Source organism: Asterias rubens (genome assembly GCF_902459465.1).
Source record: "Asterias rubens chromosome 8 unlocalized genomic scaffold, eAstRub1.3 super_scaffold_89, whole genome shotgun sequence".
Taxonomy (NCBI): Eukaryota; Metazoa; Echinodermata; class Asteroidea; order Forcipulatida; family Asteriidae; genus Asterias; species Asterias rubens.
The window spans coordinates 1,086,825-1,103,543 of record NW_022985693.1 but is presented as its reverse complement, the minus strand read 5'-3'; the positions used below and the strand labels follow the sequence as shown (position 1 = coordinate 1,103,543).

The following is a 16,719-nucleotide window of genomic DNA, read 5'->3' as shown; positions in this document are numbered from 1 at the left end:
AAGGTCAAACCAACCCGAAGCCTGCTGTCAAAGGAATACTAATGTAATCATAATGCACAATAATTGTTTGTCAAATGTCAGGGTTTTAGTAATCACAATCTAAGCCTATAATTTATTTCATTCTATCATCCAATCAAGTGTGTAACAAATATTGGATGCTTTAAATCATGACTGCATTGTCACAGAATATAATCAGAGTAAAATCTGGACTATTCTGTAACAGCGCATGAGCGGAATGCATTTACTGTTTTACATGTATGTAATTCACACATAAATCCTCTATCAGTAGAATTATCTCACAATAAATACAAAATTTAATGCAGAAACTTGTCCAGAAATGAACACCCAAAAATAAACCCTGAAAAACGTGGATGACACCATGGAGAAACGAATCTTGTTTGCCGTGACATGACATTGCGTCATTGACAAACGGGTGGGGAATGATTTCTAAATGATGCTTAAAGGCAGTGGACACTATTGGTAATTGTCAAAGACTAAGTCTTCTCACTTGTTGTATCTCAACATATGCATAAAATAACAAACCTGTGAAAATTTGAGCTCAATCGGTCATCGAACTTCCGAGATAATAATGAAAGAAAAAATACCCTTGTCACCGAAGTTGTGTACGTTTAGATAGTTGATTTCGAGACCTCAAGTTCTACACTCGAGGTCTCGAAATCAAATTCGTGGAAAATTACATCTTTCTCGAAAACTATGGCACTTCAGAGGGAGCCATTTCTCACAATGTTTTATACCATCAAACTCTCCCCATTACTGGTCACCAAGAAAGGTTTTGTGCTAATAATTATTTTGAGTGATTACCAATAGTGTCCACTGCCTTTAAAAGCATCTGAAGCGAACATCCTATAATCATCGGCGAAGGACTCCAATATTAAATTTTGGAGCGCCGTGCCAGTATACCAAACATGTACACAAAACAAAGGATAACACGTGATGCAAGCGCCAATTCTTTGCTTACGGTGAGCAGAGCCATGAAATTGTCCCAGACCACTTCCATGTTCTTCTATCGTCGCTCATTTCCATTCCAACCCAGCCTTTTTTAACCTCAGGATTGCCACATTATTCATTAGTACATCATCTATTGTAAGTGCATGTGACCTTCACCTACATAGAATATGAGTCATAATGTATGTATGTTCCAATAGTTCAATTTTTCTACCTGATATGATTTGAGTTAAGAGAAGGTATATTGGATCAAATATCTAACCCTGGATTGCACTGTGGTATAATTAAAAACACTGACAAGATTCACTCCAATTTAGTCACAGAATATCTTATCACCGGGCACACTCTGCACTAGAAAGCAAGGGTCGTGGGTTCAAATCCCACCCGACTCGAGTACCATCTAGACTGTGCTTGTCACACAGCGGAGTAGGGGAAAAACAACAATAATATTCAAATTCACTCAGCGTACTAGCTCAATTTTTTATTTATATTCAAACTATAATTTGAGGCTACTTGAAGTTAATAAATCACAGGGCAAATATTTGCAAAATGAGATGGTTGAGTTGTTGATAACGTTTATTGGTTCAAGGGAGGATGCAGAACAGTACATCTCATCCATGTTAATATCATTAAGAACAGGTGCAAAGTGTGGCCATGTCTCTACATCAAGATGAACATGTCTACCTTTTGAGAGTGAGAGCAAGCAGTAGCAACAACATCTATTTCATAAACAGATTTCCTGAGATTCTGAGAAATGGCAGCTCTGCAGATGCACTGATTGATGTGGCGTCTCTATCTAATTCATGTACGTAAATCAGTCGCAGATTCAACAAATGAAAAAGGCCAGGGTGAAGGAGATAAAACCCTCAGGGCAATCACAAGTGCATAAACCAATTACAACCTCCATTGAAGATGGGACATCTTATTCTATTTCTTAACCATCCTGTCAAAAGAGTCTAAGAAACTCCAGTTGTATCAACTTAATAAACTTAAGTACATTCAAGTACATTTCCTTTTTGAACTGGGAAAGCATACATTCACTTTTAAATGTTAGACTTCGTCAAGATTGTTGGGGGTAAAAGAATGGTCTTTATCAAACATTTTATGATTGACCCATAATGTGATTATTAAATTATTTGCCTTCAATTTTACAAGGGGTGACTTCCTTGTGAATAGAATGGTTCAATAGAGGAACCCATTCTTTGCAAGTTATATGTAAGCAAGTTCAGCCACAGATAAGCACAGAGGAAAGAAGCATGTTGAGTTTCACCATAGAGCAAATGACTATGGTTTCACTATTCATCTGGGTAGTTAAGCAGGGCAAGTTACATCAATATTTAGGGTCTACATGAACCCTCCTTTGATCACTACTTGTCCTATCAGGCCACCCACATACAGGGGTATATTAATGCCACCACTACCCTAGGTGTTACCAGCCAACACCTGCAGTACAAGTCATGCAAGTACATAGTACTGTACCTCAATGAAATTACATGTCAGATTCAATATGAGTGAGCAGTGAGCTACCATCTAAACCCTGAGGGAAACCAATTTAGCCCAAGCCATGAGAATTAAGGTAGCCCTGTACTATTCAGGGATTAGATTTCTAGAAGGGGGAGGGAGATTCACACAGAACTTGGACAATTACAGAGGTACACACACATTTAGCCTTAACCTCATGAGGTCACATGTGTGTTTTTGGAGTCTTCATCACCTTTAGCCTTGACCCTTAAATTTAGGCTTTACAGCCAGTTTGATCTTTGACTGGAGAGGTACCCATTTGACAGTTGAACATTCATCCCAGGTGGTTGTTGATACCCATTGGGTGTGACCCACTTAGCCCTGAACCCAAACGAGTTCCAAATAATACAATATATTTTATCTGTTAGTGAAATATCAACACAGAAAAGTTCTATCCAGAGGAACTGTTCACACACACAGCTGAAAACACAACCCATAAAGTGCACTTAACATGAAGCAAAATTAAACTACTTGAGGAGAACACAGAGATGAAGCCTGTGAATTCAGTCAAATCTACTTTGCAATTTTAAAAGAGTATATCTTCTTATTTGAATATGTTTTGGCTGGTACAAGAATTGCATTTAGATGACTTTATCTTTTTGATAAAATACAGTGTGCAAAATTACTGGTGCAAGCTGTTATTCAACAAAATAATCATAATTACAATTTTAATAATACACAACCAAGTGTCTACTACTATATGTACTGCAAATGCATAAATTAACACAGAGCTCCATAACTAAATTAATTATTAATAGTTGTGGTCATTTCGAATTGATCATCAGCCACAACAGACTGAAGCAGTAGCAGTCTCTACTTCATCAGTTAACGTTCCCTGGATATAAGGAACACGTAAACAACTCCCAAAAATAGAAATATCAAAGACTGGAACAGATCCCAAAGCAAACATCTACTGGTAATAAGTCAAGTAAGACTCATTAAAGAAACACAGAAGGTATACACTGCTACTCACAAACTAACGTTTCCCAAGAAACTTTGCACCGGAAATACTTGCTCCAAACCCATTTTGCATGTAAAATGCAAAAAAAACAAAAGCCATTCTCTGCACCAGGTTAACTGACAAGACACAACCACTATATGGGAATACATTCTTTAATTTGTCAAAACCTACAGCGGGATTTTTATAGGGAACTTTAATTGACGTTGGTGCCACAATTCTTCTCTTTTTTTTTTTTACATGAATGCAAGTTGTGACATGAAAAGAGATCTAGAATTGGCAAACGAGGGTAGAAGTGAATTGCAATCAGAGAGTAAGAGTACAACAGAGGGAAGGGGGAAGCTGGTATCGATTGGACATTGAAGGTGATCATTATTACGCGTAATTTCAACGAAAAAGCCAGACACTATACAATACAGTTACCATAGATCAAAAGATCAAATATATTCATCAATCCAAGTGGCTTAAACTGCATTTATTCAACACAATAGTCCAGACTAAATCAGGTATTTCACTGCAAACAAATCTCCAAATAAATTACATTGTTTAAAAATAACCTAATATATGCTATATAATGTAGATAACAATACTATAATGATTGTTATACCATTCTACATAACAAAACCTATAGGCCTATAAGCCATTCTCTAATCCAAACATTCAGCAACATTGTTGAGGCAATCAAACATTAACTCATTCAATAGCGATTTAATTGCTGATCGGTATTTATACTGATCAGCAATTTATTGATATTGAATGCCTCATTATGCAATAGACCCTATATTATGAGTATGGATTCCCCCAATTGCACAGCCATCCTTTTAGGCGTGTGGCAAATTAGTGAAAAGCGTAAAAGATGCCTTGGAAAAACATAGGAAGGCACACAGGAAACTCAGACTGATGAGTAATTAATCGATATCACAAAATGAGCCGCTGGTTACGAATCACTGGATCATCGCATAACTCATCAAGGATCCCTGGGACTACTGATACATACGTCAACAGCCAGGTACCCTGTCTTCAACTGGTTCCCTATAGCGGACTGATTAGTCACCTTGTGTGGAACATAGGCTTGAGGGGGAGGGATGACTGGCTTCTGCTCATTGGCTCTTTCAGTATTACATTACATATATGTTTCATTGCATTCAGAACTCCTCAACTGTTCTAGATTACAGGTTTTGGTGCTTGAAGGTGTTCTATTTTTAGAGAAGAGTTGATGGCATATATTAATGTATTCAGTAAACGGTGGAAGCATAGACGCCTTCCACAAAATGGATATTTTATCATCGTTGACAAAAACTTAATGACATAAACTTTCAATGATTTTGTGTTTAATTTGATGTTGACAGATGTCCCCCAAAAAATTATCACAGTAATAATTTGATTAAAATAAAATAAAACTGGAGGGTAAATATGATGCAGTCTCAATACAAAGCCTGGCAATAGCAAATACTTTTTTAAAGTGACTTTTTGCTCAAAGTGAGTTCCCAAATCATGTTTTTTTTATACTGACTAAAGTATTAAATCTATCAACTGTAATAAGATGAATTTAAGACTAGACAACAGGCATACATTTTGTTGGCATACACTGTGAGTGCTGATTGCACCGAGGTACCGAGGTACAGAAGCACACTATACTACTGTATGAATAATTAAATAAGGTGCAAGTCCTTGACAACGCAATATAGTGGGGAAATACAACTTGATTAGTGGATGCATTTCATTTCGCTTATTGATGATAGATTTTCCCCAATACAAATGGTGTGAGCAATTGTTTGATTCTGTATTCTGATGTATAGTTTACTATGCATCTGAAGACAAATCAGAGGTTTAATGATATTAAATTTTGCTTTGCAGATCATCATAATTATAAGGTAACTAATCATCATAACTTTCCCATGGTCAACTGAGTATGAAGCCTTCAAACAACTTTCAAACCAAGTGGCACAGAACTCAACCTGTCTTTTCTAATACACCAAGGTCCGTCAATACTACTAAAAAACTATGCTTTTTTTAATATCCATATCGCCGATGTCACTTTTTTAATGATATAAAAATATAAAAACTTGATATTTAGCCTGTAAATTATAAACAATTATAATGCATATAGACCGATCCAGGCGCGCAAGTGCAGGGAGCCGCCATGCGCTGCGCGCCACTGCTGGGATGTCTTTGTGCCTAGTTTTGGACACAAGAAAAACATTTTCCTTTTTTACTTTTTATGGGAATTGAATGTCTTCCTCGACAATCTATGAAATTTCCTTGATGTGGTTGCTTGATATAACAACATACTATATTCTTGATAAATTTTTAAAATTAAGCAGAAAGTAAAATACTGAAATTCTGAAAAAATACCTTGCCGATGTAATGCATTTTAGCCACTATTGTGCAGTTACCGCATATTTGACCCCTAACTCACCTAAGACAAACACCTTTTTCAAGATGATTCGGCTTATATTTTGTTGCAAATGTTTGTGGTCAGTGATCTCCATTGTTATATCATGATGTCCTGTTAAGGAAATTGTGTTATTCGTTGAGGAACAAATTTAATTTCCATCAAGAGTGAAAACTGTTCAGTTTTTAGACTTGTCCAAATCATTTCAAGAAAAGCAGCAATCAAAATCTCAGTTTTTTATAGACACTAAAAAGTATAGATTTTAGATCTTACAATTTCTTGTAAGATGACAATGTTTAAGAATCTTCAAAGTGGCTCTTTGAAATAAAGAAATAAAGTGGAAGTGTAATTATTTCACATAGATTGAAGTCACAGTGTTGACAGATAGATTTACTTTTACTGAGGAAAGGTCAGTAGCTTTTAATAGTCCTTCTTGTTTGGCCACGAGTAAATTATGGATGTTAAGGAGGACTTGGACTGCATGGAACAAAATAATATTCTAATCCCGAATGCAAGTAAGATGCTGCTGATATGATTTTTTGTGCTAAGGAAGAAATAAAACATCTTGGAACATGGGTCATAGCATGCAATACAGGGATGTACAAACATTTGTTCATACGAGGGAGTGTATTATATTAATTCCTTCATTAAAAATAATAAAACCGAGATGGTTGCCTTTGATTAGAATTTAACAATTCATAAATTGATCATAAATTTAAATCAGGAAACAAGATTTATCTTGTTTCATGAATGAAGTTTAGTTGTGTTTTTTATTTGTTTTGGGTAGGTTTTTTTTTCCAAGGTAATTTCTGCTCCAAAAAGAACTGCCATCTATTTATAGCAGGGATGCAACATCATTCAAAGTGTCTACAAATCCCACTAACTGCTGCGTTTGATTGTCTCTACATCTTTGCATTGAAAACCATAGCAGCATCAGAACCCCTTTATATTGACAATAACATTGAATGACAGGTCTGACCCTTGACTCATATTAACAGCATCCTTCGGAAAGTTGGCTAATAGTCCCTCTAGATTATAGCTACAGCAGGGAAAAAACTACACGTACATTTACCTATACAGAGACTCATAACGTGACTGATACAGTGATTTTACAGAAACAAAATTGGCATGTTACAACTCAACCAACTTGAGTCTGAGTAGACAAGACTCGAAACCCTTTAAAAAACAGTTCGGCCATAAGATTGTTTACATAATTCATGAACATTTGAACTACCAATTAATAGACATCATGCAGATTAATTAGGATGAGATCCCTGTCAGTGCTTCATCTAATGATACCTAAGGTGCATGTCAACAATAACTAGGTGTCGTCAAAACAAAATACAGCTTATTAAATCTAGGCTGATTTATTTCTAAAACACACAGGCAGACTAAGTAGGTACATTACACACTAACACACAGTCAGAGTGGAGGAGGGTAGTGTTGATAAGGCCATGAGTGGTGTGGGAATGAAGGAACTCACAGTCTACGGATGAGATTGTAATATTACTTGCCTGATGAGCCGCAATGCTTTCATTCCTTCTAGCTTTGATGCCTGTACCGGGCTTGTAATTTAATAGCAGTCACCTAGCGCTACGCTACGCTGGAAGGACTCCAATTTCTGGGCCTTTTCCACTTCCTCGGCAGGTGGGAACAGCGCAGCCCCGGAGGGGCATACAGGGGGAAATAATAACAACAACATAGGGGGGTAAGGGAGCACACTTAGCATGTTAGGAGAACATTCCCTTGATGGTGAGCTTGCTACGGATGGGTCACACTCTACAAACTTGAGACCTGTTATAGCAGCTCTTGGTGCAGCGCATTTAACAAGGTGATGAAACACCCCTGAGATGAAGGGTGAAAATAGTCCTCGATGGAGAAAGAGAGAGAGAGTCTATGCTTGTTCGCTTCTCATTAAGGGCTGCTGGCTTGCTGTAAAATGTCAGCCGGGGTCAATCACTAAGACGGATGAGAGCTCTTTAGTCAGTGCACGTTAGTGATATATACACTTATTGATACTTGTATTACCAGGTCTACTGTGGCCTATTGGGCCAGGGACATGCAGTACGTGTGTATGTTGCCTAGTCTTACAGAGTTCTTGTCACAGGGCACTGTCAACACTTGGGAGAAGGTTTTATTGTGTATGTCATTACCTTATCATTTCTACTATGGCTCAATACACTTTATAATGGGATTGATATAATATGACAGTTGAGCTGGATACTTCACAAGATCTAAAACGTCTACTTTGGAGTACAAAACATTACAGTAACAATAATAATAAAGTACTGTAGCAGCATTTATGTATCTAAATAAATAAAAAAAAATCTGTTTCAGGATATGTTTGATTAATTTTTTCCTTTTTTTTATTTTTTTAATATTATTTGGTATTTATTGCTATTTAATTAAGTAAATTTTTAAGGCATACAAAAAAGTGGAGTAGTTTTTAACATGTTAAATTATTATTTCTTCCAAGGATACCTTATCATTATATCCACGATACCTTCCTAGATTCCCACATAATTGTTATACCATCATTATCGCACACACAGCCACAATTTATATCAACCTTTACATGTATCTGCTGCTGTAGCTGACTATATTCTAATATCCCCTTAACAATGCTTTATTCAACAGTATAATTAATGCCAATTCCATCAGAAAAATGCAGGAGACGAGGCTACTGAAAGGCAAAAAGAAGAACATAGAAACCGGGGCTAGATGAGAAGCTTTCCCCTGGGTATCCTTGCCTACCCTGTCTTCCCTTATCAGACTGATCAAATATCAGTGGATCAGGTATCAAGCTAGCCATAATCCCCTCACTTGCCCCTGACAGCACCATGTGCATCATGTAGCTCCTACCCTCAGCCCCACAGCAATGTCGCCCCCGTTGTTGGTCCACAGTTAGGTCAGCTGGACAAGTAGTTCTAATGGATGAGCGTGAAAACATAAGCCCCCACTGTCTCTTAAAGAGCCAATTCAAGATGTTGGATAATTCACTTATGTGGCGTATAGAGCCCTCAACCATGGACTTTGAATCTTTGCAGCCTGATGCTCCAATGGTCATTCTTTCTAAGAAGATGGAAGGTTTTTAAAAACAACTGCAAACTGCAGTACTGAAAGTTGTTTCCTCACAAAAACACAAAAATAAGGTGGCTGTTTCTCACAGTAAGTCAAACACATTTTCACCAATATCACTGTTACTTAAGTCATGCATCACACTACAATAAACACAACATTGTTAGGCTACATCATGAATGTAGAAATCACCCAGCAATGGGAGAATACAAAAACAAGAAAGCAACACCTAAATAACTGAATAACTGAATGCAGAAAGTGAATACTTACTCTGATTTGACAGTGGGTTTCTTGTCATTGGGTCCTTTCTCTATAGTTGGACTCCCAGGAGGCGAAGGGTCTGGTTCTGGACAGGGAGGAAAACATAAACAACCACCATCTTCAGAACTTTCATTTGGATTTACAGAGTTAGACTAACCTTCAAAAGAATTTGGCAGAAGAAACCATAGAGTAAACTTTACACAGCAGCTTTATTTTTTTCATTAATAATAATAATAATCATAATGTATTTATATAGCGCATTTTTCATATACATGTTCAAATGCGCTTGACAGAGAAATTTTAACAGAACAGGTCAATGAAAGAATGGGAAAAAATAAAAAAACTTTTGATTAACTACTTGCATGTGAAGACAAAATTTTTACACAATTCTCACATGTATATTTATTCAGCAAAATGTCAGAAAAATTGTCTAAATCTATAATCTGAGACGATAAATGTAAATTATGTAACCATTCTCTGAACTAAGACACTAAAACATGGGTGTATTTTCCTGTTTTAAGAATACATCTTTACACAAATTGCTGTGCAATGAGATGCCTTAAAGAGGATACAAGTACATACCTACAGATTGCTACTTTTAGCCCACAGCACTTAGCTAATTATGTATTTATATGTGAAAATAATGCACTTATCAAAGCAGTACACAATTCTCTGCTACATTCAGTACCATTAGCACATGGGCCCCATTTCACAGAGCTGCTTAAGCACTAAAAGTAGCTAAGTACAGCAAAGTCATGTTTATAAGAACAGGGTGAACAACCAAAATACTATGTATCATGTACAATTTGTGACTACTATCCTGCCCATTGTTGCTTAGCAGAATTTTTTTAAGCAGTTGTATGGGCACTGGTCTCTTGCTTAATACAGTAAGCGGCATCGTTACATACCCCTTGGACCTCAGGTTGACATCATACGATGTACACATAAATAGACTGTTAGGCATATAATAACATGGTGAGGGATGCTCACTAACATGGGACAATCTCTTTATGCAGACACTAACCCACAGACACTATCACTTTACTCAGATTGCTTGCCATCCACACTTGTGCTCATCTTAATCAAACATACCCAAGCACTAAGAAAACATCAGCGCTGACAAAACATTAACACAGACGAGCAAATGTGTATACGGCCTGATGAGAGATGAAAACTTGATTAAAATGAACCCCAAACTGCAGGAAAACAGGTTGTTAGGAGTGTGTATCTTTCTACTCTAGGGCACTAGAGGCTTACAAATACAAGTATCATAAGACAATAGGTTAAGTATTCAATCTTGGCATTTGGGTACTAACAGTGCCATGCCATCCAAAACTATTATTGTGTAATTGTTCATACAGTAAGCACCGGAAGGTTAGCATGCCTCTCAGGTGTATATACGGTTAGCAGCACTATATGAAATGGACACTCCCGCAGTAAGCACAAAATTGGTTGTTCAGCAGCTCTATGAAATTGGGCCCATTAAAGTAAGCAAACCAAATCATTACCCCAACAAGATAATGATTTATTATGGGTGAGGTAAAGAAAGCATACATATAAATAGGCTAAGTCGCTCCCTTGCACAGCACCTATTTAAGGAAAAGTGATGTTTTCTAGTAAATGTGTATAACAGTAAATTTAAATTGATTTGTTGTTGATGACACAGATTATTAAATCTTTAAGATCTTTTTGAATTAATCTGTTAATATCAAGCGCCGTCAACTAATTATGGTTACAGTAGCATACAGTTCATACACAAATACACTGTACATGTTCTGTATTTAAAATATTGTTGTACTACTCCCAAATATGTTATAAAATTACTTCCATTTATTTCCCATGTTTTAAAAAAGATCAACATGATGGTCAAGCCTTTATGTGCGTCATTATACAAAATCTGATTCAAAAGAATTTATTGGCAATAAAGAGCTGCAGCGCAGACCAGCCTTTCCCCCAAGCAATGCAAAAGCTTTAGCTTGATATGATCAGTGTTATATATTTAGAGCAATGTATTTGTAGAGGTTAATGCGGAATAAAGAGAAGAGAAAGAGAGTGAATGAGGTAAGAAGGGGGGAATACATCATGAACGCTTGGTCTGTGCCAAGCAAGGAACGTTTAATGAAGCATGGTTATATCTGCCTGTGACGCAAGATCAGGGGCCACTGCTTCTAAAGGCTTTACTTTATCAAGGTGATAAAAGCAGTTTGAGCCAAGGGGGGTGTGTTAAATCAGGGGCAAACAATACCAGTTTGTCTCCATCTACTCTCATCTCAAGAAGGTTAGAAACAGACAGAATGAGACCCTTGCTCTATGATGAGACCCACAAACCAAGCACATGATACAGGAGGACTCAAATATCATTATCATCAATTCTAAAACAATTTATAAACTTCTTGCTAACAAGTTATTGAAACAAATTACTGAAATTACATAGAATCACTTCCATGGAAAAAAATTATTTTCAAATAAGCCCTTTGCTCACATATTTTAAACCAACCCCTACTTTGGATGCAGTGCTATTCTACACTGAGACACAGTGTGTCTTATTTTTAAAGAAATAATCATAATTAGTTTAAACCACAAACTAGGCCTAATCAAACTGACTGTTCATACAGTACAAGCAAGTACCAGTCTTCCAGACAAAATATTTCTAGCTGAAAGTGAAATACTATCGAAGTCGTGGTGAAAAACTCACAAAAATTACTTCTCATACCTATTTTGATTGCTGCTTTCGAAAATGAATCAGATTCAAAAATGTGCAAAACAAACAAATTATTATTGTCACGAAATCGTGACCTTTAATTTAATCTACTTTTCAGTCAGGGGTTGGTTGAATGGTGTTTTTTATTTTAATTGAGAGGGTGGAGAGTAATGTGCGCTTCCAAACATGATGATGTGCTTTGCCTTTAAGATAGCACACACCGACTACGAACACATGTGTCAGGTTTGGGCAGGTGGTCTGCTATAATATCCAACACTGACTCTAGGCAAGAGGGGGGTTGGCCAGCCCTCCCCATGCTCAGATATCAATATGCAGGATACATCAAGATTGGAGTTGAGAGACAAGATGAGAGAAAGAAAGGATGAGATGGTGAAGTGGGATTCAATCATGACAGACCTAGTAAGGGTATGCTGGAGGCAATAGTATCACACAAGGATACTTGTAGTGATTGATGACCAATAGTAAGGTTTTAACTACAATAAATTAAAACACTCTTAAAGGGGGTCTAAAATTTACACATAATAAGAAACCTTGTGGACTATCTGAGAATTATTACCTAAAAGATTACTGTGGTTAGACAAAAAAAGCTTCATGGTTTCCCACCTATAAGGTTGTACCCGGTTAATGGTTGATCTTCGTCAGCTTTTACTGCATCTCACAATTTTCATTTGGAAAACACCACATAAATAGTATAAATAACCAGCATAGATTCTAATGCTTTTTTTATTATTATTTTTTTAAACCAAAAGTGAATGCTAATTCAACACCATCTGGTTTACCTAAATCTGTCAAACATTTCAATACAACTTATTTCCCCCATAACATACAAATGTTGTGTAACTTACCTTTAAGTATTATAAAGGAGCTATTTCTAACAAGAATATGTTGAGGCGATGAAAAGGGCTAAGGGTAATTCTTGTGATTCAACTACTGATAATAGAGAGGTGAGTTGGGTGACAGACTTTGAGTGATAATGGGGTTACAATGATGACAGATTGAACCCAAGGCTTTACAGTTATAGATCACATATCCACAGCATCAACAAAGGGCCATTACATGTACATCAAAACTCAGATTATCCTATTTATTAGGAAAGAGGTGGGTGTCCTATTTATTAGGAAAGAGGTGGGTGTTCCATAAAGTCTTACATTGAAATGTTCTCTTATAATCAGATAAGTTGCAGCTTGTACAACTTTGACTGATCACCCATCCACTTAAAGGCAAAGTAGGGCCTATACTTTTGGTTCATGGAACTGTCTGACTGTTTTAATCCTTTACCAATGTAGATGAAAACAATAAAACTAATATGTCCTCGCAGGAAAAATAATCCCTTTAAAGGGATGCTGCAGTGAATTCAAATAAAAACAGTTAATTTTGCTGTCATTCATTTCTGATATATGTATTAAACATCAATAAAATGTGTTTTGTTTATTCCCGACATATCTGACTTGCCTAATTAGCGAAGAAGTCATGCCCCCCCCCCCCCTCTTTTGTGGATTGTTACCGCCCCCTACCATCGACGTCACGCCAGGAATTCAAACATATCGTCGGCAAAAAGAGTCTGCTCCCTAACTACACGCGCCTAGGTACAAGGCCACACAGTGCACACGTCTCTATATGCACACAGCCGGGGGCCCGACGGCTTGGGTTACCGACATGACGTCACGTTTATGCAAATGAAGGCTCCCTTTTAGGGGCGGGGTGGGTTCCCCTAATCTCTTGAAAACCATTCTTAAAATACTTGCGCATTTAATGAAAAATATTTAAAAATATTTCAGGTTTAAAAAGTCATGTTTAAAAGTTTAAATGAAAAAAAAAAAAAAAACTGCAGCCACCCTGTAAGGAATACAAAATCTGGTGAGAAATGTAACTGCGGTAAGGCTTCTCAGATTTTGGGGCATAATGTTTTATATCTTTTGACATACAAATATTACTTTGATGTGAGCTGCTGTAAGCTTCTAACCAAAAGTTGATTTCCAAAGCGCAAAGGTCCCACCTTCCCTTTAACTGAACATATCATTACACAAACCAAGAAAATCTAAACTTTTCATTAGATTTGCAAAGATATGTACAGATACATACTTGACACAGATGTCTCTTACATCTTGGTCTGTTAATAATACTGACACAAAAGCATACCTCAGAAAATATAAACAGCATTCAGTGATGCTGGATAAGTTGATTGACCTCAGCCACAGTCTTGTGAGAGGTCAGTCTTACTAAATATAACACAGTAAGCCAAGCCATTGCAAGCAGGCAGTGTAATACAGCCACTTGGTAATACTTTCCAGGGATGTAGAGTATTCAAGAGATGAACTAGCTGATATATACAGACAGATTCATGCATCCATTTGCAAACCTGCAGGCTTTTCTAGTCCACAGAATTGACAGTGAGCCTCGGGAAAAGAGCTGCAATCAGAGTTTTTTTCCTCTCTCTCTAGCATGCAGAATCCTTGCCCAAAACGTAGAACTGATATTTTTACAAATAAGTCACGTTTGTATTCATGCTGTGAGAGGTGCCAGGGGATGTATAAACTGTATAAACAATGGTGAATTTACTTCTAGTCACAATTATCAATGCATTTAAATCTTATAAGTGTTATTTTGGCCTTTTGTGTTCAATTGGTATTGCTCAGCATGACAATCAATATCTGCCCCCTCCCCCAATAAAAAATATAAAAAAATAAAAAAATAAATAATAAAAATAATATTAACAATTACAAACAATCGAACAAGCAACAACAAAAAAACATCAAAACATCTCTCTCCCAAAAAAAAAAATTAAAACAAAACAAATACACAAAATAAAAGGAATCTAAAAAATCAAAAGCACAAAATAAATAATAAAATGGAAAAAATATTAAATATTTGTGGAGCAAAAATGCTGGCCTTGGATCAACTTTCACAAGTGACTGAAAATCAACTTGACCTTGTAAACAACTTGGTTATTTACACGTGTGAGTGGACCTTGTTACTAACTTGCATAAGGTTTGGAACGCAATGCAGTCAGACTATCAGACAGACCAAATGACATTGGACCACAACAACTTTAGCCACGCTCTATTTTGTTGGCATCTAACAACCTAACTTCTATCAAGCCTCAAGGGTGCTTTGATGCAGGTTTGGAACAATATTTAATACAGGGTTCACTCCTAACCTGCTTGTCCTTATAGACTCCTTGCATAAAGCAAAACCCTACAGGTGCTGACGTCAAGCGCACGTTTCTAACACACAAAGAACAGCTATCATCCAATGATTTGCCTCCTTTGGCCTCAGTGAGGGCGCTTTTTAGCCTCAGTGAGAGCACTTGCCAAAATATGAGACAGAATGCATAATACACATGCACCTTTAACATTTCCGCCATTTTTGGAGTCAATTCATTTGCATACATTTTGACATTTTGACTCCCGAAATGGTCGACAGGATATGCGTGGGTAGGGCTTAAACCACAACTTAAGATCTTTTCAAATCGTACAATCTGTCTATGGGATTTCAAGCAGATGAATGGTATTATTTATTTTATTAATGTGTTTAAAACTGTCCTGTGCAGCTCTTCATTCAGGGTCCTCATTATAAAACAATACATACAATCCTGAGTGACACAAAAGTATAAAAACTATATAAGCACAATTTCATGAAGTTTCACCAATAGGTCAAAACATTCTCATTTAATGGGATTTTGTTTTTCAGAACCCAGTAGACTTACCCTGCTTTGGTCTGTCGAGACAAGGAGGTACTATCCCAGGTACAAGAAGTGAATTCTTACTCTCTGTAGTCTGTATACAAAAAGAGATCCAACCAAAAACATTTAATAAGAAAGATCAATTGTTTCCTTTAACTTACTTGTATTTGGTTTCCTTTTAAGGGAAGGTATATGTTTGGTAATCACTCTTAAAATTAATGGCAAAAATCTTTTATTTAGAAGCTTTCGGTAGTATAAAGCATTTTGAGAAACATTTCACTTCAAAGTTATGTCGTTATGTAAGCAGATAACAGTTTGTATGCACCAAAATTAGAATCTGAGAGGTGTTACCTGCTTCATAAAGCTTTGATTCTTTGCTTATGGTAAGCAGAGTCGTGAATTGGCCCTGATCTCACATTAGCAGTTAGCTTCCAACACTCATCATACTTCTATGCCAATTATGGTTATCAATCACCAAGAAAATAATCAGAAATTTAAATGTAGTACATCCTACAGAGGATCTTAAGACAAGCAAGAACATGAACTCAATAGAGGTCGATTTAGACTCCTGTAATATATCCCATCTGTAGACTCGGATGGAAAGGTCATAGCAGCTGAGGGGCAGTTATTGTGACCATGGCCCTCGGGGCAGTCATAACGTAACCAGGGTAAGGGTTTCAAGCTAAATCAATTCCAAGTAGTAAAAAATTCAAAAGTGAATGATAACAAGATCCAATGTCGCTATTGACATTACATGTGTCAGTGTGAAAGTATTGCATTAAAGACATCAGCATTATTTTTTTACTAGTTTATACTAGGCCATAAATAATTATCAAGATTTGACTTCAACAATTTCAAACCATTTTACAAGAGCATGACTTCTATTAAATAACAGGAGGATAGGCAATAATTACTCGCACTGCCCCCTGTACAAATGCAATCCACTGTGTAGTATCATTTATTGTCTGAAAATTGTATTTTCCTTTTAAGGATCCATTCAGCAGTTTAACAAAAATTCACCCAAAAGAGTGTGCAGCTATGCAGCATCAATATAAATATTCTGAAAAAGAATACCAACTAACTAAATACAATTAATTTATCAAATTACTGCCCAATTCATGAGTTTAAAAACATTT

The 16,719-nt window shown here is 36.6% G+C and overlaps 1 protein-coding gene across 2 annotated transcripts in view; it reads right to left on the bottom strand.

The window, feature by feature from the left end:
• The window catches only part of LOC117305537 (AF4/FMR2 family member 4-like), a 97,551-nt gene that overhangs the window by 61,319 nt on the left and 19,513 nt on the right, over nucleotides 1-16,719 (bottom strand). For both annotated transcript variants that reach the window (XM_033790418.1, XM_033790419.1), the window contains exons 6-7: nucleotides 15,608-15,677; nucleotides 9,189-9,264 (exon numbers count right to left, since the gene is read on the bottom strand). In XM_033790418.1, the coding sequence (XP_033646309.1) occupies nucleotides 9,189-9,264; nucleotides 15,608-15,677 (146 nt within the window). The remainder of the gene's footprint in view (nucleotides 1-9,188; nucleotides 9,265-15,607; nucleotides 15,678-16,719) is intronic.